The 24950-nt window shown below is 32.3% G+C and overlaps 1 protein-coding gene across 2 annotated transcripts; it reads right to left on the bottom strand.

The window, feature by feature from the left end:
• Positions 1–1788: 1788 nt before the first annotated feature.
• On the bottom strand, positions 1789–20280 carry LOC148622010 (zwei Ig domain protein zig-8-like). Of its 2 annotated transcripts, none has more exons than XM_088571473.1 (8): positions 19868–20280; positions 11749–11991; positions 7183–7310; positions 6421–6649; positions 6235–6258; positions 5220–5531; positions 4715–4738; positions 1789–2909 (listed from the first exon to the last, which is right to left on the bottom strand). In XM_088571473.1, the coding sequence occupies exons 2-8, from the start codon at positions 11816–11818 to the stop codon at positions 2779–2781; spliced, it is 918 nt and encodes a 305-aa protein (XP_088427599.1). In that variant the 5' UTR covers positions 11819–11991; positions 19868–20280; the 3' UTR covers positions 1789–2778. The 2 variants fall into 2 exon arrangements, with proteins under 2 accessions (XP_088427599.1, XP_088427598.1); XM_088571472.1 differs by having other exon boundaries at positions 4715–4741; positions 19868–20273.
• Positions 20281–24950: the final 4670 nt, after the last annotated feature.

Genomic DNA, 24950 nt, shown 5'->3' with positions numbered 1-24950 from the left:
GTCATCGCGTTTGTCGTATATAGTGTTGTCATGAGTTTTCCTTTTCCATCACTTTCAAAGGGTAGGTCAATATATGAGGCCGACTTCATATAGTGCCTGAAGTGTCATTTATCTCTTTTATGTCCTTCATTAATCATTTTACGTCATAGATATAGGCCTAATGTATCGTGTTATGTTGTTGTTTTTTCTTAGTTTCCACTTGTTCCACGTAATTTAAAATTTCATTTCTTATCTGTCGTCTGTCATTTATGTTTTTTCTCGCATTCGATTCAATTGAAAGAATTAACATTCAATAGTTGTAGATATAGAAGTTTTCTTCCCAAAGGACACTGGTTACCATTTTCTGTCAATCGGTACATTGTAAGTATTGAGAAATATACATTGTAACTTTCATGAGTTCATTGTATACATTGAAAAAAATACTTCGTTTAACTTTAGAGTTAACGAAATAGTAATACATATGATACGACTATATCTTTGCGATATACTATTTTTTTTCAAAACAATTCGTCTGTGAACAGTGCAAATGTCCAACTTCATTGTACCAATAACAGAAATTGACAGGAAAAATGTTTGCTGAGAGTGGAAACTGTAACTTTGGACTGGTATTTTTGAGTGTTGGGGTATTTACACGAACCTTCAAATATCAAGATTTTTAACATTGAATTTTTTGTCTGAGAGGTCCTTTCTTGTTCATATTACACCTATTAATTAATGAACGATAATATTCTCACAACACATAAATATAGCATTACTGAAAGACTTATGTAGTTTTTATTATCTTGACCAACTCTACAAAAAAAATCGTTGTGATAGAAATCACTGTAAATTTTAGAGACAAGCATTTTCATGAGTTACCCATGATGTTACGCGACTGGGTGGCCATGTGCTCTTGCGAGACGGGAATAATACTTATTACACGAAGCATTTATTTCTGTCACCTTGCAGAAGCATACAGGCACATATATTTTCAATTAACTTATGTGTCTAAATAGTGTAAAAATAATATTCTTAAATTATTTTGAAAGAATGTTTGACATGAAAATTGTATGGTAAAATGTAAAAACCTTTTTCAAGGGAGATAATGGCCGGGAAAATGTTCTGTAGAAATGTAACGGAAGTTAAACTTTTCTTAAATTACAAGAAAAAGAGTTCGGTGACCCCCATTTTTTTCAAATAAGAAAGACTATCGGATAGTTGTTTTATATAAATCTATAAAATTTTTAAGGACTGTTTTTAATAGTTTGCGAAATAGTAACTCGACTAGACAAAAACTGTTGCGAAAATCCGTTTTTGCTTTAGATGATAGTTATAGTGTAATTATAATCATTTTATTTACAAGAATATTGGAGCAAAATGAATTTATTTCATAGTAATTATTTTTTTCAGTTTTCGAATACAGTGTAGGAAAATATATCGTAACGCTTCTGATCTGTTCACTAACTACTTGAATGATGCTTAGGTTTCTGAAACAAAGAAATTCTTAATCGTGAATGTACAACTGACAACTGACAAATGATCAAAAAGTGTGAAACTTATCACTCGTGTCTAGAGCGCATTACAGTTTTAATACCGTGCTGTGCATATTCGATATTCAAGTTGGAACTGAATTTTTCTATTGTTTTTAAACAATCGAAATCCATTTCCTGTTGTAAGAATGCAATATAAGGGATCTTAAAGGTGATCGAATACAAAGAGTACAACACTGAAGGTCAGAGTACCACGCAATCACGATATCTATATATGTGCACAAAAGAACAAAGAAAGCCGATGACAACATTAAAGAAATATCGACGAAATTATTTGTTTTCAACTTTGTATTCAGCTTACTCTATATTGTAATGATAAAGACAAGAGGTTTTATGGAGACTGATTTGCTCATCTGGTAAACAAACCAAATTGAGCTATGTCTTACTCCAGTTCCAGTACTTCTTGTAGTTTTTGAGATGTATATAGAAATTTGACAATGTGACTTTACCCTCTTTGGTCTAAAAATAGCAATGACGGCCATGTTTTACGCTTGATCTACATAATCGGTGTACCTTTCAAAATAGATACCTATAAGGATACTGGTGACCAAATTTGGTTCTAATGACCTTTACGGTCTCAAAGGATAACAATTAACGATAAACGACAGACGACAACAGACGCAAAGAGAAGACAATTATCCAATTGGACCAAATGTTCAGATGAGCTAATAAGGGGCCTTGCCGAAACCGATTCTAATTACAACAATCGTTGTCTTTCGCTTAAATAGAATATTCATTAACATGTCTCAAGCCATTTACACATGGCAATAATCTATTGATTTATTAGCAAAATATTTACAGTAAAATTATTTTGGCTTTTAGGAGGTTTGTTATGCTTGTGTATCTGAAAAAGTGTTGTGTAGTGTTTTAACTAAATATTATCGTCCAAGGTTACACACATAAAAACTAGGACAAGATCACCATTTTTAATCCATTTTTGATGCTGGGTGAAACTCGACTGATCTCGAGTTTTACAGAGAAATCAAAACTGGCTTAATATGATCACATAATTCATGGATACATGCATATATATACTTCTCACGTAATATATTCTTTTTCTATTTACAAGTACCATGTTACAAACATATTTGAAGTTTCTTCATACGATTGCTGCCAAACCTTTCTAACATTTCACAAATATGGGTAAACAAAAATTAATACAGTTATTATTGGACGTATAATGGTTGTTCTCTGCTCATCACGACCACGTATTCCCAATTCACAATTGCTAATGCAACACATTGAAATGTTAAAAAACCTTCAGTTGGAGGACACTGGCAATGAAAACAACGACGAATATGATGGAGGAGGAGATAAACTTAGATTGTGCGGAATTCGTATGCTCCCGTTTTGTCGGATAAGTTGTCATCTTCGTGTTTTCTGGAAGTAAAGTGAATGAAAACTGAGCATTTTAAAACAAATCATATATTTCAGACATGATGCGGTAAGATTGAAACCAAATTTTATTACGACAATATATAAAGGTTTGATAGTGAAATCATGGGAACTTATATTAGATCGGAAATCAAAGAACATGTCCCAATAATAACTATTAGACAGAGAAAACAGACCCACAAAACAAAGAACATGAAATGACAAAAATAACACGTTATAAAAGTGATAAGGATAAGATAATCCACTGTAAAACCAAAATTCAAAGCTCGAAAGGCAGGTGACAAAGCAGAAAGAAATTATAAATAAGAAAGGGTACGAACCAAAAACAAATTAAATAAAGTAAATGAATAAACCGAACGAAAAAAAAAAACAATGGACCAGTTGTACACATCCTCGTCATACGGACAGACGGGAGAAATGTCGTTTAAACAGATTGATACTATATGACAAATATTGAAGCATGATCGTGAACTTTTAATAGACAATTTGAGCAAAACTAACTTTTACAAACGAATCAAATAAGTCTGTCAAAATGATTACCGATTTTCAAGCGTATGAAGTAACTGCAGTGTATCTTTATTTTGATTTTCAGAACATTTCGCTCTATATATTCTAATCGTATATCAATAATGAAAAAAAATCGTTTTTGATCAGCAAATAGTAGATAGTGAATCATAATCGACTAAACAATTAAGAAAAATCAAAATATGATGGGGTATTAAAATGTCATGAACATGTGTTGCCTTTTGCATTTTCTGAATAATGGTTTTATTTACTAAAATAAAAACAGAAAAAAACGCAATGCTCTATATCCTTTGCAAATTGTAATCATTTTGACAGTCATTACTTAAATGTTTGAAGAAGTTACAGTTTTCCTTAAATTGTCAGAAGTTACAAAATAGTTGTTCACAAACTTTAATACCCACCGTTCACGATCAAGCTGCAATAAATGACTGTTAACGGTCATATTTCTAGCTTGACGTGTTTATTCGGTGTATTTGATTGATACAAACGACGACCTGTATTACAGCAAGTAGTATTAGTTAACTTCATGAAAAATAGTTGAATTTGAAGATCAACTCTGTATTACTGGAAGTACATAGTTACTGTATCAGTTTTCAAAATTGCTTATTGTAATACCAGGAAGTATATTTTAATGGAAAGGTTTAATCAGCTGCCGAACTTTATCACTTAAAATCTAAATGTTCTTCCTGGTACCAAATGATTAAACACTTGTTCTAAACTTAGCTAATTGATATAGGTTTATAATAAACAAACATTGTACACTGTAACGTACATTTTCAAAAATGTCAACTAGGCATTAATGAAGTTAAAGTTAATCGGGGGTGGTCACAGACTTAATTCTTAAAATATTAAATCCCTAATGATTCCATGAGAAAAGTAATATTCAGGTTTAGATGAGCTTGATAGTCAAGTCCCGTCATGCAGACGGCAGATGACTTACAAATCATATTATTGAGTAAACTGATTACAGTAAATGTGTTTGATGTCAATATTTGGAGAACTTTTGGAATTGATGCAAAGGACCAGAAAATGCAATTACAGAAAATTCATTAGATAATGCTCGTCATCCATCAAGGTTATTTGCCTAGTATATAACTTCAAGGAGACCAATATTGCTGTTCAAGGAAAACCTATTACAGCCATTTAGTATTAATAGTCAGTAAAATTGAGATTTGTAGTAGAATCTTAAAACCGAATTTTATTGATATTGTACATTTTTTTCAAGATAACAAAAACATACGTTACTCAGATGAAATGATTCTTACCTTCTCTTTTTTCGTGCTCTTTCTCTGCTGTGACAATCAAGAAAAAAAATTAGATGAAAGTATGGTGTTGAAAAATTATCATTTATACATTTATATGTGTTTTTTTCTTAAAAACATCATTTATTCCGACAACTCTAGTGAAATTATAGTAATCATTTGGCTTATTAGATAAATTATATGATTATTGATGACTACCCCTAACACATGTGATGTTGCTATTCATTCGTTAAATTGTTAAAATTCATTTCTTTCATTTTTACTCAGTAAACCAGGATTAGTTAAACACTAATTCAATGATATCATTTTCATACCTCTGAATAAGAATTTTTATAACTGTTTATCATTATTATTATTATTATTGTTGTTTCTGATTTCGGACAAATAAAAACCTCAAATAATTAAAACATTGAATTACTGTTCACCGAGTATATTTGTGGACAAAAAGGTCATAGCGAGATTTAATTTAATGTTCATTTATACAATTTGTACTTAACAAATTACTCACTATTCAAAACGGTAACATCCATACTTGTAGTTCTATAAATATTTCCAATCAAACTTCGACAAACATATTTCCCTCTATCGGAAAAAGTACTTTTCATCACAGTTAATTTGCTCACTAACACATTTGAAGGTTCATCAGGCACTGAATCAGATATGTCGAGTCTTGACCCTTGTCTGAAATCTCCTACACGGATCTTATGACCTTTAAAGAACCAGTCAATGGCAGTTGGCACCTTTGTGGCACCTGAAGCATTGCAAACTAATTTTATTGGTTCGTGTAGGTTCACAAATTCGGTTCCCTTAATTTTTATTTCTAAAAAGTAGAAAAAAAAACGTTGAATTAAAAATTGGCAACAAATTCAAGAAACAACTATGAAAAAAACAGGAAATATGTGTCTCTAGTATTAAGGAATCCTCCAAAATCAGCGTTTTTTTTTGCTCCCTCAAACGAACGAAGATGGACTCAAGATTTTGGAGTGAGAATTTTTCCTTCTTTTGATATTCTTTATAAATATTGTATATGTTTTGACTAAACCTCATCCAAATACAATGTACAAGTACGAACATTTATGTTTCCTGTGTGGATGCTACAAAACCTTCAGGTCATGTACGTCAAATTGTTTTCTCATCTTGAACCAACCATACAGGTTTAACCAAGTTGTTTCCGAGAATACCTTTCAATAAAAGGCTTCACAAAGCGCAGTATGATAGGACCGCACATGTTGAACTCTGCTAGAAGTTCTACTTTGAGTGTGCTTATCAAAATCGGACCAAAACATGTGTTTGCTGTGATCCACTTTCGCACCCCTTTAACTCAAAAACGATTACAGATAAGTCTATCATGTCAAAAACTTCAGAAGAAAAACATCGACACCAAAATAATCAAAATACTCAAAGTCAAGAGGCATTGTAAATTATGAAAAAGAAATCATTTTGTTTCGAAATCTACATTCAAATATATTGACGAAGCATCAATCTATCGAAATTTTATTATGGCGGTTTGGGTTAATTCTTACCTGGTCCTTCTAACGATGGCGTGTCTGTAAACAGAAAAAAAATCAAATATATTTACAATACAATATTTTGGAAAATTGTAAAAAATCTTTTTGAAATACAAGATAATGGGCACCGAGTAATCCTTTCATCGTTTCGATTCCTTTTCCAAGTTCTTTGTAATTAGATTAAATTGTATTGTGACTTACCCAGCACTTTGAGGTATACATAATGTGTGTAAATTTTTTTCGCGCTGATTTGGCATTCGTAAATTCCGGAATGTCTAGGCTTTGCTCGTTTAATCATCAGATCCCACTGCGACAAGCCCTTTTCCTGGTCTTTTAAATCTTTATAATTTACGCTCATATCTTCTTTGAGATCAAATGGTTTCACCCCAACAGTTAATGGATAGTCTACGGCCGTTTTCCTCCATGCTACCTATGGAATAAAAAAAAAAACAGGTGTCGTTGTGTAATTACTGAAATTTTTGGCTGCAATTGTTATTAACTCCAAATGTGCAATATGTAATTTAAAAATTCACACGGATGAATAATGATGTTAGCACAACTGTTTTGAACATTGAAAGCATACGTATATGTTTTTTCATGTGAGCGCTAAAATAGTCCAATATGTACTTCTTCATCTGACATATAAATGTACAATATAGATTATAGGGAATTTAAAAAGAATATGAAATAGATGGATATATAAAGATAAAGATTTTTTATAAAATACTAAATTTTCAAGTAACCATCCTTGTAAAAGGGAGGAAGTAATAGTTGTAAATTAACTTCATCTTTCATAGGATATTTTATGGGTTTTAAGAATTTTAAAGCGTGGAAGATATTATCTTATCGGTGTACTTTTAAATTAAAAAAACTGACCAATCGACATCGTGCAGAATGATTATAAATGTACTTCAGTATAAAAAGAACTACTTTCAATATAAAACATTTTGTGTTAATACTTACCCGTTTGGGACCGAGATTTTTTATACGGCACTGTAATCTTGCCACTTCATTCATATGGACGGTTATGTTTCTCGGAGTATTCAAGAAGGTAGGTTCTAGGATACGCCGTTTTTGTGAGTAACAATATACTGAAAATAGATCACATGGGAAAGAATAATCAAATGAACAGACATTGAAAACAGACATACACAACAAAGAACACGAAGTAACTAAAATCATACATACAAAGTAACAAAAACAAATGAGCAACTCCGACTCCACTAAAAACTGGGAGCATGGACCAGGTGCACCGGTAGGGTGCTTTTTCTAAAAACACCTGCCGAATTGCTCATAAAAAGTCAAGTCCGGGGTAGACAAACGAGAAAAGGAAATTAACTATGACACGTTGAATAAATTACTTTTCATGGCGCAGATGGATACACCATAACGATCCACGAGTTCATGATGACGACCATAAAACTTCTGTAGTGATGACTTCAATCTTGTAGCAACATAACCCTGTTCCAGAAGTTGACAATTCTGAATGAAAAGTCATCACCTTTGTCGTAAAGCTTGGTCATTAGTTTTCCTTTACCATCGATTTCTAAGTGTTGGTCAAGATATGAGGCTGACTTCACAGCATTTGTAGTATCCTTTATCTCAAGTTCCTTGGGGTAGATGCGATGTATCAAATCCCCGAAATTAGGACTGTTTAAAGATAATACGTCATGTATATAGCGGAAACTGAGATTAATGGATCTATCTAAATGATATTGTTTCTTTCGGATCAGATCAGCTATAAAGTCAGCCTCATAAGAGTGAAGGAATAGGTCAGCAAGTAGAAAAGCAATTTGTTCCCACTGGAAAGCCGACCGTTTGTTTATAAACGCGTCCACCACACTGGACAAATATGTTGTCGATTAAAAATTCCAGCATTCTATAAACATCTTCCTATGTACATTTGGATGATGATTTGAAATTATTTCTTACAGAGTATGAGGAATCTCTACCTAGAACTATATATTTGTATCTAGGTGTACTATCTTTTTGGTGAGATGACATCACTGAATTGCCGTAATGATGACGTTAATTCAAGTTTGAATTAAACTATTAGATCTAGAAAATATAACATGGAGATGTGTGTGTATAATATAAAAACATTTTTTTTATTACTCTGTTCCAGAGTTAAAAGATATTGCATGAACCAGTTTTATAAGTATGCTCATGCATATTTTTTTTTAAATTAAAGGTAAACGAAATGTTCAATCTAATTCTTTTGTACGCATATGATTTTTTTCTTTTTTCAAAGAATGCTTAATGAAATATTTTTAAGTGAAGACACAAATCACGAATACATGCATATAGAACTCGTGAATGCTTGTTTTCACTTTAATCTAACTTCATTTGCCTCAAATATACTGAATTGTTGAGATTCCATCCAAAATCCATGAAACTAAAATTTATCTAATGAATTTTAGTAAAGAAGTCATCGCTCTAAAATTAAGTTGTCGTTGGCTTACATTGAACTGCAATTAAGTAATAATTTAGTTAAAAATGTAGTCTTAAAAATGATCGTGTGTATAATATGTCCAAAGCGGTACCCTTTCAGAAATAAAACTCGTCCTTGACATTTCTGGAGAAAAGAACAAGACTCAATACACGATGTAGAGCGACATTATCTCATATATACCAGGGATCAAAAGCTGGCGCTATCGGTTCAAGGAAGCTTGATCTCCAGAGCATCAATATTAGTAGATTTGCTATTTAGATGCTAATTTATTGGAACAGTTTTATGGGCTACATAGCCTTAGATCTAAGCTCCCGTCTCTAAAACATAAAACAGCATCAATAAAAGTTCCATCATTTTTTACCCTTTAACTTTAGCAAAATGTTTATAAATTGACTAGCTTTGATTTGATCGCATCCGTTACAAAAATAAGTAATGAATTATTTATGACTGTCGCTTATTTAGACATTACGTCTACGGTCAGTTATGCATTGTGTATCAACAAAACAGGATTGTTAAGTGTCATGTTAGTGTTGAAGTGTGTTTTTCTGCCTTGATTTGAGGGAGATTTCATTTTCTTATACTGTTGCAGGTTAAACATTCAAAATACATAGATGTTTGTTTACAAGCAATGATTTTTTTAGAAAAAAAGTCGGCCACAGGACAAAAGAAGTAGCAACGTCGAAAGTCCTTACGACATCGTCGGACAAAGAAAATGCCGGGAACACGAAATGGACAAGGCACGAACGACAAATTGTACAACACACAAACGAACAGAGAAAATAATGTGTTCCTGTTTCTTGCGGAAGACATCCGCCATGCTGCTAACTGACGTTCAATTCCGAGGAAAGAAGAAGAATATCTATGACAGTATGAACAAGTATTGTTCATGTTGGAAACGGACGGTCCATACTGTATGGGTCAATCAGATTATATTGACCAGCGTAAATCTTTGTAAATGACGACTTAAATCTGGTAGCCAATATTAATGTTTTCATTACATTTCAAAAGGGATTGTGAGCAATTATTTAATAGAGTTCTTGTGAAATCATTTTTATGCAGATTATTTCCCCTTTAAAAACTGGAAAGACATTTTAAGAGTTTTTTCACTTTTATACCATAAAGTTTTAATGCTTTATTCATGAAAATAATATTTTTTTTATTTTGCATCACACTTCCTAGTACACATACAACTTAAGTCATAACAGACATTTTACAATGACATCAATAAACTGCCTAAAGATATTTAAAAAAAATGTTATAGCTTGGAAAATGCGTGGTGTTTAAGTGTATGGCTATAATTCTACCGCAGTAGCTTTCTTTCCTTGAAATATTAATAAAGAACTGTTGTATTTTGTAACATGGATATTGTCTAATCCGTCACAATTTGGGGTAAAAAATCACTTTGGAACAGACATGTTAGTTGGATCCAGAGCTTGGAGTAAAGTGTAAATATACTTAGAACTAAGAAAAAATCTCCGATTATACGGCTTGTTATATCTGCTGTAATTTGTATATTTAAACGGGTTGTGTTTATAAAGCGTTACCTTGAATACTTTGAAGTATATGCTATTTTTTTTGTATTTGCAGAACTTTGATCACGAAAGTAGTTTTCGAAACACGATGTATTAGAGTTTAACTCACTCCAATTTTAAGTAGCACTCCAGCTAAGAATCATGCAAAATGTGATACATGGTTGGAATGCCTACATATTTTTATTTTTGATATTTTGTTTAAAATGCTTCAGTAAACAGAAATTAACATTTGGTTTTTCGTATAACCCGTGCTCATTGGAGATAAAAATTGTATAGAATGCACTGTAGAATTCAAAATTAAGGGAGATAACTCTGTAAATGCCACTCAAATACAATAGAATCTATTGGATTTTTGATGTTGATTATCTCTTAAGAGCAGGTAGATTTGAATGAATAATTACACATTTCATAATATAGACCCATAAAACAACTTAATTACAAAAATGAAAAAATATGTAGCCTTTTTTGGGGTGTATCACATTTTTCAGATTTTGCATGATTCTTACAAAGACAGCTACTTAAACAGTTTATTCTAAATATTAAATGACCAATGAAATGTGTGATGAATCATGAATTGCATGTATCTGAAGAGCTCCTTGTTTGTATAACTATAAATAGATGTTAAACCAATCCAAAGATTTGCACAGTATTTTTGTCAAAACATAACTAACGTTTTCTGCGTGTTAAAGGTGTTAAAGACCAAAATGTGTTTTCCAAAATAACATGTTTTATACAAGAATAAAAACTTGTAGTAGTAGGAACAAATGCTTTGTTGATAAAATTTTATTTTATAACAAAGCTAATTGGACAATTTTAAGGGTAAGCGAGACTGCTGTGTAAGAAGTTTTTAAGGCAAATCCTGATATTGTACCTACTAAAACGTTCCGTTCACAAATTCTAACCCACCTTGCCTGTAACTTATTCGACATTCATCGGTCGTACACTATTTTTCAAATACTGTTTTGGTGGATAGCAAAGTCAATGACCCCTTTTTAATACAAGTATTGCTTTCATACGTTATACCACAAAAGCTTACGGTCTAACTGATATATTGAATAACTATAAATAAGATTTCGTCCAATTACTAGCCAGCCGAACAAATATAACAAAATTTAGGAATTAGTTGTCATTTAGAGCTTCCATTTGGGCAATTAGCGAAATCTCATGGTGATAACTTCCAAACGTGATTATTGATAGCTAGTCACGGTTTTACAATCAGAAACCTAGCCATTTTAACCTCGGTAAAATCTATTATATGAATCAAAACATTTTTGAGTAAAACATTTTCTTATTGGATTTTTTTCTCGCGGATACGCTTAAGAGGAAAGTAAATAGGATTTGTGAATATATATTTACGATGTGATAAAACTTCAGATAATAGTTTTACGACTATACAGTTCCAGATGACTTATGATTATAATTCTAAGCTACATGTATCTATTACTGCAGTAAGCTAACCAAGAATATATATATATATATAAATATTAGAAGGTTCACAGTTACACTCTTATGAACTTACTCTGTATAGATCTATAAACTACTTACCATAATTAATACTAATTAACAGCAGGTAAAGTTGGAAAACCTCAAGGATCTGTAGGTCTAATCTGGCCATAGTATATTCCGCTCCATGAGGTTGACGTCTTGTACGGGGAAAATGTCACATGTATCAGTAACCACCATTTCAAGAAACACGAGCACCATGACTACCACATTCAGCAGAGTGAAGCTGGATTGTCATAGCGTTTTTTACCTACTCGATCTACAGACGTAAGATATGTTACCAATCTAGAACGAAGAAGACAATTCTTAATTAGACTAAAAGGACAGACCTTTACCTTGTCTTGCGAAGAACTATTACTTTGACAGTATTATTCAACCAGACCATCAAGATTAATGTATAGAGGTCACCATAAAAATTAAGGTACAATGATACTATCAAGATTAAGGTACAGAGGTACCATCAAGATTAAGGAACAAGTATAATCATCAAGATTCATATACAGAGGAGACAGTCAAGAATATGGTACAGAGGTGACAAAAAAGATTCAGTTAATTGCGAAGTCAACCATTAAGATTAAGGGGTAACCATCAAGATTAATGTACATAGATAACCGTCAGTGTTAATGCGCAGAGATGACCATCAATACAAATGTACATATGTGACAATCTAGATTAAGATATAGAGTCGACCATCAAGATTAATGCACAGATATGACAATAAATATGAATGTGCAGAGGTTACCATCAATATTAATGTGTAGAGATTACCATCAATATTTAAGTGCAGGGGTTACCATCAATATTTTTGTGTAGAGGTTACCATCAATATTAATGTGCAGGGGCTATCATCAAGATAAAGGTACACCGTCAGATGTTAGTACTATCAAGATAAAGGTACACTGTCAAATGTTAGTACTGTCAAATGTTAGTACTATCAAGATAAAGGTACACCGTCAGACTATTAGATTCTTAGGGGAGGGGCTGGCAATTTTTTTTCAGGTCAGAAATTTTATTTCCAGCCTGTTGAAAGTCAGATTATTTATATTCATCATAACCTTGGCTAGATTATATATTTTTAATACTCATAAAAGAGTCGATTTTTTTTTCGATGAAAATTTAAATGCGCACATCCGGTTTTCCAAAATATGTAGTTTGGGTTCTATATCATAGCAAATGTTGCGAAGGCTTTTTAGGGGACAGATTCGTATATCTCTATATATGAATGAAATCTACAATTGCAATATTCAACTATAGAATGTGGGCTGAGATAACCCCCTGTGCACCCCCTCTCATCAACCAAAATATGATTTTCAGGTACCCTTATATCTCTCATTTACGAATCTTTTTATCGCAAAAATTAAACTGAAGCATCTTTTGGTATTTTTTGGCTACCTTTTATACTTCGTTGAGGCAAATATCTATTTTTAACATTTTTTTTATTGTTCGAACTTCTTCTTTCTACAAAACGAAGTAAACTGACATGTATATGTATCATCATGTAGCCCAATATCTAAGCTTTACAATGGTACCAAGAAAGTTGCGGTAACATTTAGGGTTTTGGGGTAAAATAAAAAATGAACCCCTACCCCACCGAATAATCGCTCAAATTGACATATTTTTCCATGTAAAAACCCCTAAAGTATTTATGCTGCAGTAAAAATAGCTTATTTGGTATTTTATGATTAGTATTATCACAATTAATATTTCTTGGGATCTTTTGATGAATTTTGGCGATTTTCGTAGTCACAATTTATCCAAAAAAAACCAAAAAAATGGGATTCTCGATTTTCCCGAAAAAGGTCACACAAATTCGACTCTACAAGTTATTGCTTAACTAAAGCGTCTAAAATTTGGTATCATTCGATAGATAATTTAATTTTCTACATAAATAAACCAGAAAAACTAATTTTCAAGAATGAATTTTCAAAAAGTCTTACACATATTACCCCTAGCCCTAGAAAACTGGTCTCAGTATCAAACAGAATTCTCATTCAAAGCATACCGACACCATAAAAATCATATTGTAGGCATTCATAATTAAGATAAATTAAACTATATACCCAAAGAAACAAGTTGGGTACTAGTGTTTTAACTAACGATGTATTCAATATACCTGCTCTTTCAGGCACGTATTTTTCAGTTTCGATATGACAATAATGAGTTTTTCATGAAAGGAGGAATTTTCGGAATTTCATATTTTCTTCCAATTCACCTGTAATTGGCAATTTTTCAAGTACCCTACTTCAAACAAGCTTTTGCTACACAATGTGATTGATACAAGATCTAGAAGATCTCCATAAAAATGCCAGATAGACAATGTGTACAGTTCGTGTATGTTATAAACGATCATTTTATTTCACATTGGGGCAGATTTTAGTGGGCATGGGGTTCCATCTTTTGCCCAAATGGCCTGCAATACGTTTAATTGTGCATTGTCTTGGCTCATTAGAAAGCTTAGATGCTACATAGACATGTTTGAATATGCAAAAGCTTACGAAGTACGGTATTAGAAAAAAGTGCCTGTTACAGGTGATTCGGAAATGGAAGAAAATAAGAAATTCCGATAATTCCCCTTTTTATGAAAACCTCAATAATTTCATATTGAAACTGAAAAATATTCACCTGAAATGAGAAGTTATGTTTTCATACATCTATAATTAAAACACAAGTAACATATCTATTGTACACCGTTTATTTAACATGTTAGTTCATGTTGAGGCATATTTTTTCAGGGGTAGGGGTGGCAATTTTTCACCTAACTTGACTTGGAAAAGTTTAAATATTTATTATTTGAGCTCATTTGGAAGCTAAGACACTATATTAATGTACTGTATCACACAAAAACTTGTTTAAACTACGGTATGCTGAAAAATAACAATAATGGGTGATATAGAATAAATTCTAAAAGTCTGTAAATTCCAATTTTTAGATTTTATAGTAATCCCAAAAAGAAAATCTACGCCTGAATTGATCAGATATGTTGGATACATCATTATCTTAATTAGGAATGCCTAAAATATGAGTTCTACAGTGTTGGTATGCTGTGAATGATAAATTCTCTTTGATACTGAGACCAATTTTTAGGGGTATGGATAATATTTTTAACACTTTTTGAAAATTCATTCTTGAAAATTAGTTTTTCGTGGTTGATTTATATAGATAATTAAATTATCTTTCGAATGACACCAAATTTGAGACGTTTTAGTTAAGCAATAGCTTGAAGAGTCGAACTTATTTGACTTTTTGTGGAAAAATCGCATTTTTTGATAAATTCTGACTACAAAAATCGCAAAAAATCATCACAAGCTTATTATAGCATAAATCATAACTACATAACTATATCCCTCAAGGTTCCTTGAAAAGTGCGTAAATAGAAGTGAATTGCACTGATTTTTATGAAGATAGCTTTTTTAAACTTATTTCTTAATGAAAAACGAGTATATTCTGGAACATATTTTAAATTCTAGGTGATATGTTATAATATAAATTAAATTTGATGTCATCAATAAATCACGCTCTTACAGTACATAATTTATTTTATCGGTTATACATAACGTTGAGGTATTTCAATTAATATTACAATATCTTTAAAAACTGCAAATTTATAACCTTTTCACAACATATGAAAATGCAAATATGCGGAATGTGTATATGTTCTATTTTTGCAGTTGGCAACAATGTCCTCCTACATGTTGCTTTTAACCACACGCAGTCATTATAGATAGATCATATAGCTGTTGTGGTCGTAACAAAAACATTTCGTTTGCAATTACAATATTGTCAGCTAATAAATGTATATGATCATCGTTACGATTTAAGAAAAAAATCTATAGTGGAATTCCGTCTTCATTTCGGAGACCTATTTGAAAGTTTTAACATTGTAACATAAACTAGATAGAACCTACAGAAACCAGTGAAAGACCAGATTCGGGATTTCCGCTTTTTCGTTTATTGACATTGTCCGTCGTCATCGTCGTTGTCGTTGAACAATTTTTCAAAAATGTTCTCCTCTATCACATCTTGACGAATTAGAACCAAGCTTGGTATGGAGGTCTCTTAAGGTATTCTGCATAGAAATGGTATAGGAATTTTGTATCTATTGACATGGCCGTTGTTACTAGTAACATACCATATTGTTTTGCCTCTACAGGGCAAGTAAGTCTCGTCACGTGACTCCACGGTTTCAGATTTCTCCTCCCTGTAATTCCATTCTTACCAATATTATGTGTGTGTATTTTTCGGTTATTAAGTTGAAAAGTAAGTCCAAAAGGGTTAGTTTCAATCATAAAGAGGATATGACCTACTATCAGTAAGAACTTTTAGAATAATCGAATAGCGTTTTCAATTTATGGAGATTGCAATTCTTAACATTTCCCTTTTTTGCTATTTTCTCGATGTAAAGTCTAAAAATCTTATGATCAGACACTACCAGACCGATTGAAATCAGTCTTGGTATAAATATTCCATGGAGTATCCTGGTATTGGGAATATTGATCCGTCAGCAAACATGGCCATTGTACTAAACATAGACTGAAGGGGTGGGGACAACAGTATTTTTGCAAATATCTCTATTACCATTTGGTTTGAAAATTCTACACATCAATAAAAGTGTTCAGCAAGATAAAATATATCCGTGGTGAAAAGTTTTGTGAAATTATGTTAACTCGTGTTGGAGTTACTGCCCTTTTTTACTTCCCCCCTTTTTTTTGCTTTCTTCTTTTTTTTTTAAATCTACTTCTTTGAAACTTTAAAACACATTCTTACCAAACATTGAGAGAATATTTCTTAGGGAATTGGACAAAGAACTGCTGTAAGGATATTTGATCCATTGACAAATACAGCTGACATTACTTAAAAAAGACAGAAAGGGTCAAACAGCAGGTTTTGCAAATCTTTCGAAAAAACATATGGTTTAGACTCAGGTTTAAGTATTCAGTATGATGTTATTTAACCATGGAGATATTTTCATGAAGATTTAATGACTTTTGTTGGAGTGCTTGTCCTTTTTGACGTTTCCCTTTTTGCATTTTGATGCTTTCATTTTTGAAACTCCTCTGAAACTTCAATTTTCTTTACAAATGATCCAACTTTTGTGTAAGTTGCTCAAATGACTCAGTAGATAGCAGGAATGGAATGATAAAAGTATTAGGGCCTCTTTAATTGATGAACTGATATACTTAATGGTTTCAATTCTTCATATGATCAAATCAGGTTTTTAGGGCCTTAAGTTTATATCAGCTTCTGTATAGTACAAATGTATCTTGGAAAGGTAGAAGATCAATAGAAGAAAGAAGTTCTAACTATTTAAGTTAGTCCAATTATTCATACCCAAGACTTAGTGTCCTTGATAGATTAGAAATAGGTTTGGGGGGGGGGGGTCATCTGATATTTCAAAGCAAACGGACATAACTTTCTATCAATCTGTTTCTAAATCTACTAATCAAATTAAGTATCAAGTACAATTCAGAAACAAATGTTATAGATAGGGTGTAAGTTATACGTACTATAGTATAATGTTATAGATAGGGTGTAAGGTATACGTACTATAGCATAATGTTATAGATAGGGTGTAAGGTATACGTACTATTGTGTAATGTTATAGATAGGGTGTAAGGCTTACGTGCTATTGTATAATGTTATAGATAGGGTGTAAGGCTTACGTGCTATTGTATAATGTTATAGATAGGGTGTAAGGCTTACGTGCTATTGTATAATGTTATAGATAGGGTGTAAGGTATACGTACTATTGTATAATGTTATAGATAGGGTGTAAGGCTTACGTGCTATTGTATAATGTTATAGATAGGGTGTAAGTTATACGTACTATAGTATAATGTTATAGATATGGTGTAAGGTATACGTACTATTGTATAATGTTATAGATAGGGTGTAAGGCGTACGTGCTATTGTATAATGTTATAGATAGGGTGTAAGGTATACGTACTATAGTATAATGTTATAGGTAGGGTGTAAGGTATACGTACTATTGTATAATGACGTAACAAACGTCTAGGTTCTGTAATATTTGTATCTGCTTGTCAATGTTGCTAAATGTGGAGTTGCATGTTACGGATGTGTTCTGGAACCTTTATCAACACAGTGTGTGAGTTTGTGAACACTTAAAAATTATTCTCGAAAAAGATTTAAGAAAATCCAGTATTATAACATTCGGTATTATAACAATTCAAACACGTAATGTGATTTTGAACTAATGAAACCATTAACTGTCAAAATTATAATTAATTCTGAAAACGCTATCTAAATGTATGAAAATATAAAAAAAACCCGCTTTTGAAGACTTTAAAATCTTATTAATTCTCATACATCAAAATTAAATGTGCATGTATACCTGTCATATGTATTGTACCTTTGAATTCGATTATCTTAAATCATCGATTGTAATCGATTCATCATTTTTTAAAACCTTTTTTATCATCCATTATTATGTGACACCTCATACGAAACATTTATAGTTGTTCTTGTAGAAATTAGATAAAGACTTATTTTGTAATAACACCTTGAAATATTGGTTGAATTTTTTGTATTTTTTTAAATATGGGAATGAGTTATATTCCTATATTAAATGCATTTCAGATCAAAGTAAGCCACATAAATCCCTTTTCCAATAATGAGAACCTATTTAACTAATTTGGTTACATTCTTGAGATTGCACTAGAGATTAAAAATCGTCCTGGATTCTGTAATAATTAACATCCCGCTGTTCAACATGCAGAATAATTCTAAGACATATCGTTACATCTCTGGTACGATAGCAATGATCATCACTCACAGATGGAAAGAACATAATGACGATTAGTTCATTTTGATGGTAAGAACTCAACCTGTGTAGTGAATGTTTGTCATTCTATTTGATGCTTGTTGTGGTCGTTAGCCTTCGATGATCTGACTATGTAGTTATCTGAGGTGGGAATGGTAACATATTTAAGATATGGATTAACTTAAGTCACAAGTATCCATCTTTGTGATGATTTCAAGTACAATTCTTTCAATCAAAAGTTAATGTGTCAAAATCATTTTATAATAGTATTATATTTCTTTCTTTTTCATCCCGTTGATATTTTGTAAGAATGAGATAGCCCCTGACTATATAATTACTGTAATCAATCTGATTAGGATTGTCATAACTAATCTACAACATTAACATGACATTTGACATTATGTGCCACCTTTCAGAGTCCTAATTAAATTATGTCTCCTTGTTATTACACATTGTTGACCCTACAATTTAATCAATGGCCAGTTTCCTCCCAATTAGAGCAGCTGAAGTGGTAGAATTGACAGCTTAAGAGAAACCAGTGGTTATCTTCATCTTTCTTTGCTAGAGTACAAGATGGCCATTATTTTGTTTCATTAGCTTTGTAGGTGTACATTTTTGTAAAGCTCTGTCTTAGTATGTTGATATGTGAACTTTGTTCTCAAATAAATACTTTCTTAGTATTAATAAAGGCTGTGTTTGAGACAGGTCTGTGCGAACTTAGACGTGTAAAAAATGTAATACCAAATAAATCCCTTCATAAAGCTTTGCAGACAAGCGTTATTCTAGAATCTTCATTCGAGAACGGCTCAAAATTATCACAATTAAAAATCTTGCATTTTTAAAAAAATGTATTATAATTATACTTTCCAAGAACAGACTTACGTATTACGTAGAAGAATAAGGTTCATTGTAAGAGGTTACTGATACAAATAAATGCCCCCATATATACATGTATCTGTCAGATTTAGTTGATTCGTAGAGAAATAACGACTTTGCCCTAAATGTCAAGTTTAGATAATACATGACTATGTTATAAATGTAAGACATATACTTATTTTATTAGTATTTTCATTCGTATTTTCCCCCTCAAACTACATATTTACTGGAGTTTGCATTAAATACGTATAAAAGGGAATTAGACGATCTATTTTGACATGATTATGATATTAACAAAGTTAGAGATGTCGATAAATGTTAGATTTAAAACATGGCACGATTTATTTTAATTTATTTTTTATTTCACACTTGTTAAGGTTATACACGACGTTTTTGTATTGATATGCGATACGCAACATGCAAATCATCCCAAAAAAATCTGAATGACATTTTCATTAAACTAAATAATTTTTTTTTTAAATATATTAATCTAATTTACATTCATACCTCTAAAAGTTAATTACATATATCCAATAAAAAGTTAGATATGCCCCACTTAGTATTCCATACATCAAAGTTAAAATGAATGCAGTAAGTCCAGTCTCTATATTCCTATTGATCTAAACTATGGTATGGATAGCGTGATTAATATCAGAACTTGGGTCTCCATAGAACCAATCAGTATACAATATCGATACGGCATATATTTGAGGCGTTACATACACGGATACCACAATCAAGTTGTTATTAAGTTCCGTAAGGAAATAGCGCGTAATATTTCAAAGTTTGTAACAAGTATTTTATGATGTGAAGTGATTACCTCGAAATGTTGAACTTGATTAGATAACAGAATAAAAGTTTATTTTTGGTCAAGGACCACATAGAATTGATCTTCAAAATTAGGTTACAGAAGCCATTAAAAGTTTACTGTAAATAAAATGACTTTAATTTGTTGTACCACCGTTTTTCAGTTTGCATTGATATTAAGTAAGACGAAAATATTCCCACCTCATTAAATCGTTGAAGATCATTTTAAAAGTGTTCTATGAACCGTGACTAAAAAACCGCATGATGTTATAGCAAGAGTTGAAAGCTCCTGTCTCTTCGTTACCAATTCATTTCAATTGTCATTTCTGTTAGGATCGGTCACGGATAGCCTTCTCATACAATGTAAAAGAAGACGTCAATTGTAATAAACTGCTTTTGACATCACAATTAAAGCAACACTTTAGAACCTTCAAGAACATTGGATTTCTTATTATATAACGCTAACTATATGACAGAAAGCAATTCCGATCGTGATAGAACTCACTACAGTTTCTCTGTTAGATTAGTGAGTGAATCGATCAATAATTTGAAAACACAATTTACAAGTGTCAAAATAAGTATCACTTAATGGGTTAAATGGAGCTAATAACAAGAATTCTATGTTAAGCCCGGAATTTAAAAAAAAAGAAGATATTTTTAACGTGGTTTCAAATCAAGCTTCGGACAGCGTCTCACGTTCAAAACTCATTCTTGACGGTATAGGCAGTCCTCCCACTAAAACATTGCAAGAATCTTACAAAGCCGGTCAAAACTGGATGATTTTCGGCCGCATTATTCATTTTCAAACGACGTTTGATATGAATAATGCCCCAGAACTTGAATTTCGTTCTCATTGGTAAGTAATATATTGTTTGTTGGGGTTTAACGTCCGAGCAGCAATATTTCAGCTATATTCAGACAATGAACATGAAATGGATGATAAAATGAATATGAAATGGAAAAAAAGGATGGGTCACAAGGAAAATAGGGTCGGACAATCTAGCCTCCTGTGGCGGAGCGCAAAGGTTCCTACTCCTATCGAATACCACAGCAGAGTTCTTTAACGTGCGAGGAACGTGGCATGTTTCCAAACACGGTGCACCACTATGGTTTGCGGTCAGGTTTTCCGTATTATAGCCTGACAACCCCAGCATGTAACACGCCAGGGGTACCCCATTCCACCACCCGGGGCACACATCCCAGTTGCTCTGTGGGCAGAGCGCCTAGCCTCCGGCTAGGTTTCTGAGCACTATTTAGTCGCCTTATACGACAAGCTTAGCGCTGCTGCAGGCCTATTCTTTTAACACCCGGACCTGCACGGGGTGGTAAGTAATATAAGGAAAATGAAACATTAAATTAAAACTCCCGAAGCAACGCTTATTAATAAGTCCTTTAATTATTATTGTAAGCCTTGTAATTATTTACTTCCGAAATGGTAAAATATGTTATGATATACGGTTTGTATTGTCCTTACGCATTCCCCTATAGTCATGGTTTGTAATAGGTAAGGACTGTGGATTCTCATGATCCGAAGTGTCTTTGGATCGAATTGTCCGGTGTAGATAAGCTGATCACGTAATTTTCGGAAATAATCGAGTGCCATTTTTTGACCATCCCTATCTTGGAAAAAGCGTAGATTAGATTTATATTTAATCATCGAAGCTAGCTAATGTTTCCTAAACAGGTGTGGTTCTCATTTTCATTTGCCAAGTATACGAGAATGAAGCTGCCACGATGCTGTTTTTAAGCTCCCGATTTTACTTGAACAAACCGGGAATTGCTGGTTTTTCGGCCATAAGAATACTAAATCCACTTGGTAATACAACTATTTACGCTCCCTTCGGGAGCGCATAAAAAAGAAGTACCGAAAGTCTGCGGCAGTGTGGAGTGTGAAAATCTTTTCACGGTAGAAGATAAAGCTACAAAATATATTACTTGCATATTATCACATGGGACTAAACCTTCTTTTAAATATATGAATACAAAATAAAAACAAAACAAAACAAAACAAAACAAAACAAAACCAAAAAGACAAAAAAAAGTTAAAGTGCTCCTGTCGAGACATAGTCGTATAAATGCGAAAGTAAACAATTAATTCATGTTTATTTCATGCACATTTTCATTTGCCACCCATGATCAGCTTTAGAATGGTCTATGACGGTATTGTTTTAAAATATTTATGTTCAGGTCTTCCGATTTCTTTGTGTTTTGCATCGTTCATATTTAATATGCAATTAACAATCCATTTCAAAACTTTATATAGAATGATTATTAGCATTCATAAAAAAATATCTGAAAGTAAAATCAGAACGAAACGACATTTCTAGTTCTTTCATTAAAACATGTAAACGAATTCTACATAAAACAGAATAACGCGGCTGTAAAACAAAATGAACAAACTTTTCACCGATGTAAATGCTTAGCCATGTCTGTAATTGCTTACTTTTACTTCTGGTAAAAAATTCATGGTGTATTTAAAACTGGAACCAAATCTTTACAGAGAAAAGAACCTTTAATTATAAATGTCTGTAACACGAACTCAACAAATATGCAAGTCAGATGTACTTGTATATATGATACAGATACCGAAACTATAACAGAGGGTTACTGTTATAAAGACTGGCATAGTGTAATTACATTTAAATGTAAATATTATTTTCTAAAAAAAGTATCCTAAAAAAGAGAATTTCTACTAATACATGTTAACCGTCGTCCTGGGTGGATATTTTTAAAGACATTTTTATCAAGTAAATTTTTTAAGTGCACAGAATATCGGGGGAATTTTCCAGATGCATCTTAAACATAGAAGTTTTACTGAGTTCCTTCTAAAGGGGTATGTTAAATGCTTTAAGAATCATACCAAGTTTGCTCAAAATCCATTGAGGCAGCATGACGATTCCAAAGTGCTTACAAGAAATGTTATAGATAAAAAAAGGTGACGGACTGTGGTGCTCTAATATCCCTTTGCAACATATGCTTGCGAGGCGAAAAAACCTTAAACTAGAGGCTCTTGAAAGCCTAAATCGCTTACCTGGAGAATTTGAAATCTTATGGTCGTGTCATTTGACCATTTAAATTTTTTTTAGTGAGTTTTCTATATTCACATCATTCCTGACACCCCAGAGCCAATTACAAGCGACATAAAAAGTTGACGTTTAATAGACTGCATTTAATTCATTACCATATTAAGTTTCAAAACTTTGGCATCTTTGGTTCCAGAGAAGTTGGCCAATCAAAAGCTTAAATATCCTCAGGCGGGCATTTAGTTTAATCAAGTGGAACCAAAATTTGATCACATTGCCGCAAAAGAACACATAATAAATTCAAATAATGGCTATACAACATTTTATTGTCAACATTCAACTCAGGATACCATGTTTCCGTAAGACGAAATGTCTTTGAAATTCGAACATGGATAAAAGTATGGTTGAAAATGGAACAAATCTCAATTCAACTAAGGATAACGTGTTTCCTGTATAAACAAAATATCACTGAAATCACAGCGAGTAGAAAAAAAAATGGCGTCATAATAGCAGCCATTCAAAAAATGGCCAATGCCATTGAACTCGGATATCACGTAACCTGTACAATAACTTTCATGTCCATCTATAGTTGAAAAAAATTGCAAAAACTACATTTTGACCCCTATGTTCTATTTCTTTGAAATAACAGCCATATTTTTTCACGGGTCAGAACTCAAACGGTCATTTTGTGCAGGATACCCTAGAGAACAATCATGCTACCTTTCAATTTATTTTGCCCAGTAGTTTCAGAGAAAATGAATTTAATTGAAAATATTGAAAATAGCAACACATAAATGTCGAAAAAGGGCAATATTTCCAAGATCGGTTAGGTTAAACGAATTTTGACGAAAATTTGTACACAGGTAGATCTCAACATGCCAAACATTTATATCCTCGCTCAACGGTTTTTGAGATAGTTGTAAAAACTGCATTTAGATCCTCAAGTTCTATCATACGTAACGGCAGCCATGTTTTTTTTGACGGATCGAAAAATTTAAAGGATCAATTTATGCAGGATGCCCTTCAGAAAAATCATGCCAAGTTTCATTTTAATCGGTCAAGTAATTTATGATGAGATGTTCGAAAAAGTTAACGACGACGGACGCAAAGTGATGACAATAGCTCACACGGTCTTAAGGCCAGGTGAGCTAAACGTAAAAACGTCTATTCTATTTCGAATAAAAAACAATATGCCAGGTCAGGTCAAAATTGAAGTCTGACTTCCAAAGGGTCATTAACGTATAGTACTAATGAAGGTAAGGAGACGAACGCCATACTGTTGTATCATCGGAAGTTGTATAAAACATATGTTTGACAAGACACCACAATGAAATTATCCAAGTTTTAGGAAAAGACGTTAATATTCGACACTATATTGAATTTCCCTGTTTCAAAAGTTCATGCATTGAAAAAATGAAACCGTTAAAAAGATGAATAACAATATCATTCTCTCTCAATATCACACGCTTAAATGCCTAATCAAATATAGAGAAATTTATGAGAACTATTCTCGCGCCGTGTCAATGATTTGAGAATACACCGGGGAAACAAATGAAGTGCATTACAATTTTAATAGAATGTGTATAAACAGTAATTGTGACAGTGTTTATTAGTCTCAAATGTAATAATACTCTATCTTCTTAGTTTAATACTAGTATATTAAACCCGTCTAAACATAAAACGAACATGCGACCAGACTAAAAGTTTAAGTAACCTTGTGTAAAACAAACAATTTACTAAAAGAAGAAATCCTACATATA

This window comes from Perna viridis, chromosome 3, assembly GCF_037379345.1.
Source record: "Perna viridis isolate PV_CMFRI_1.1 ecotype Kerala chromosome 3, ASM3737934v1, whole genome shotgun sequence".
Classification (NCBI taxonomy): Eukaryota; Metazoa; Mollusca; class Bivalvia; order Mytilida; family Mytilidae; genus Perna; species Perna viridis.
This window is presented reverse-complemented; position numbering and strand designations above follow the sequence as displayed.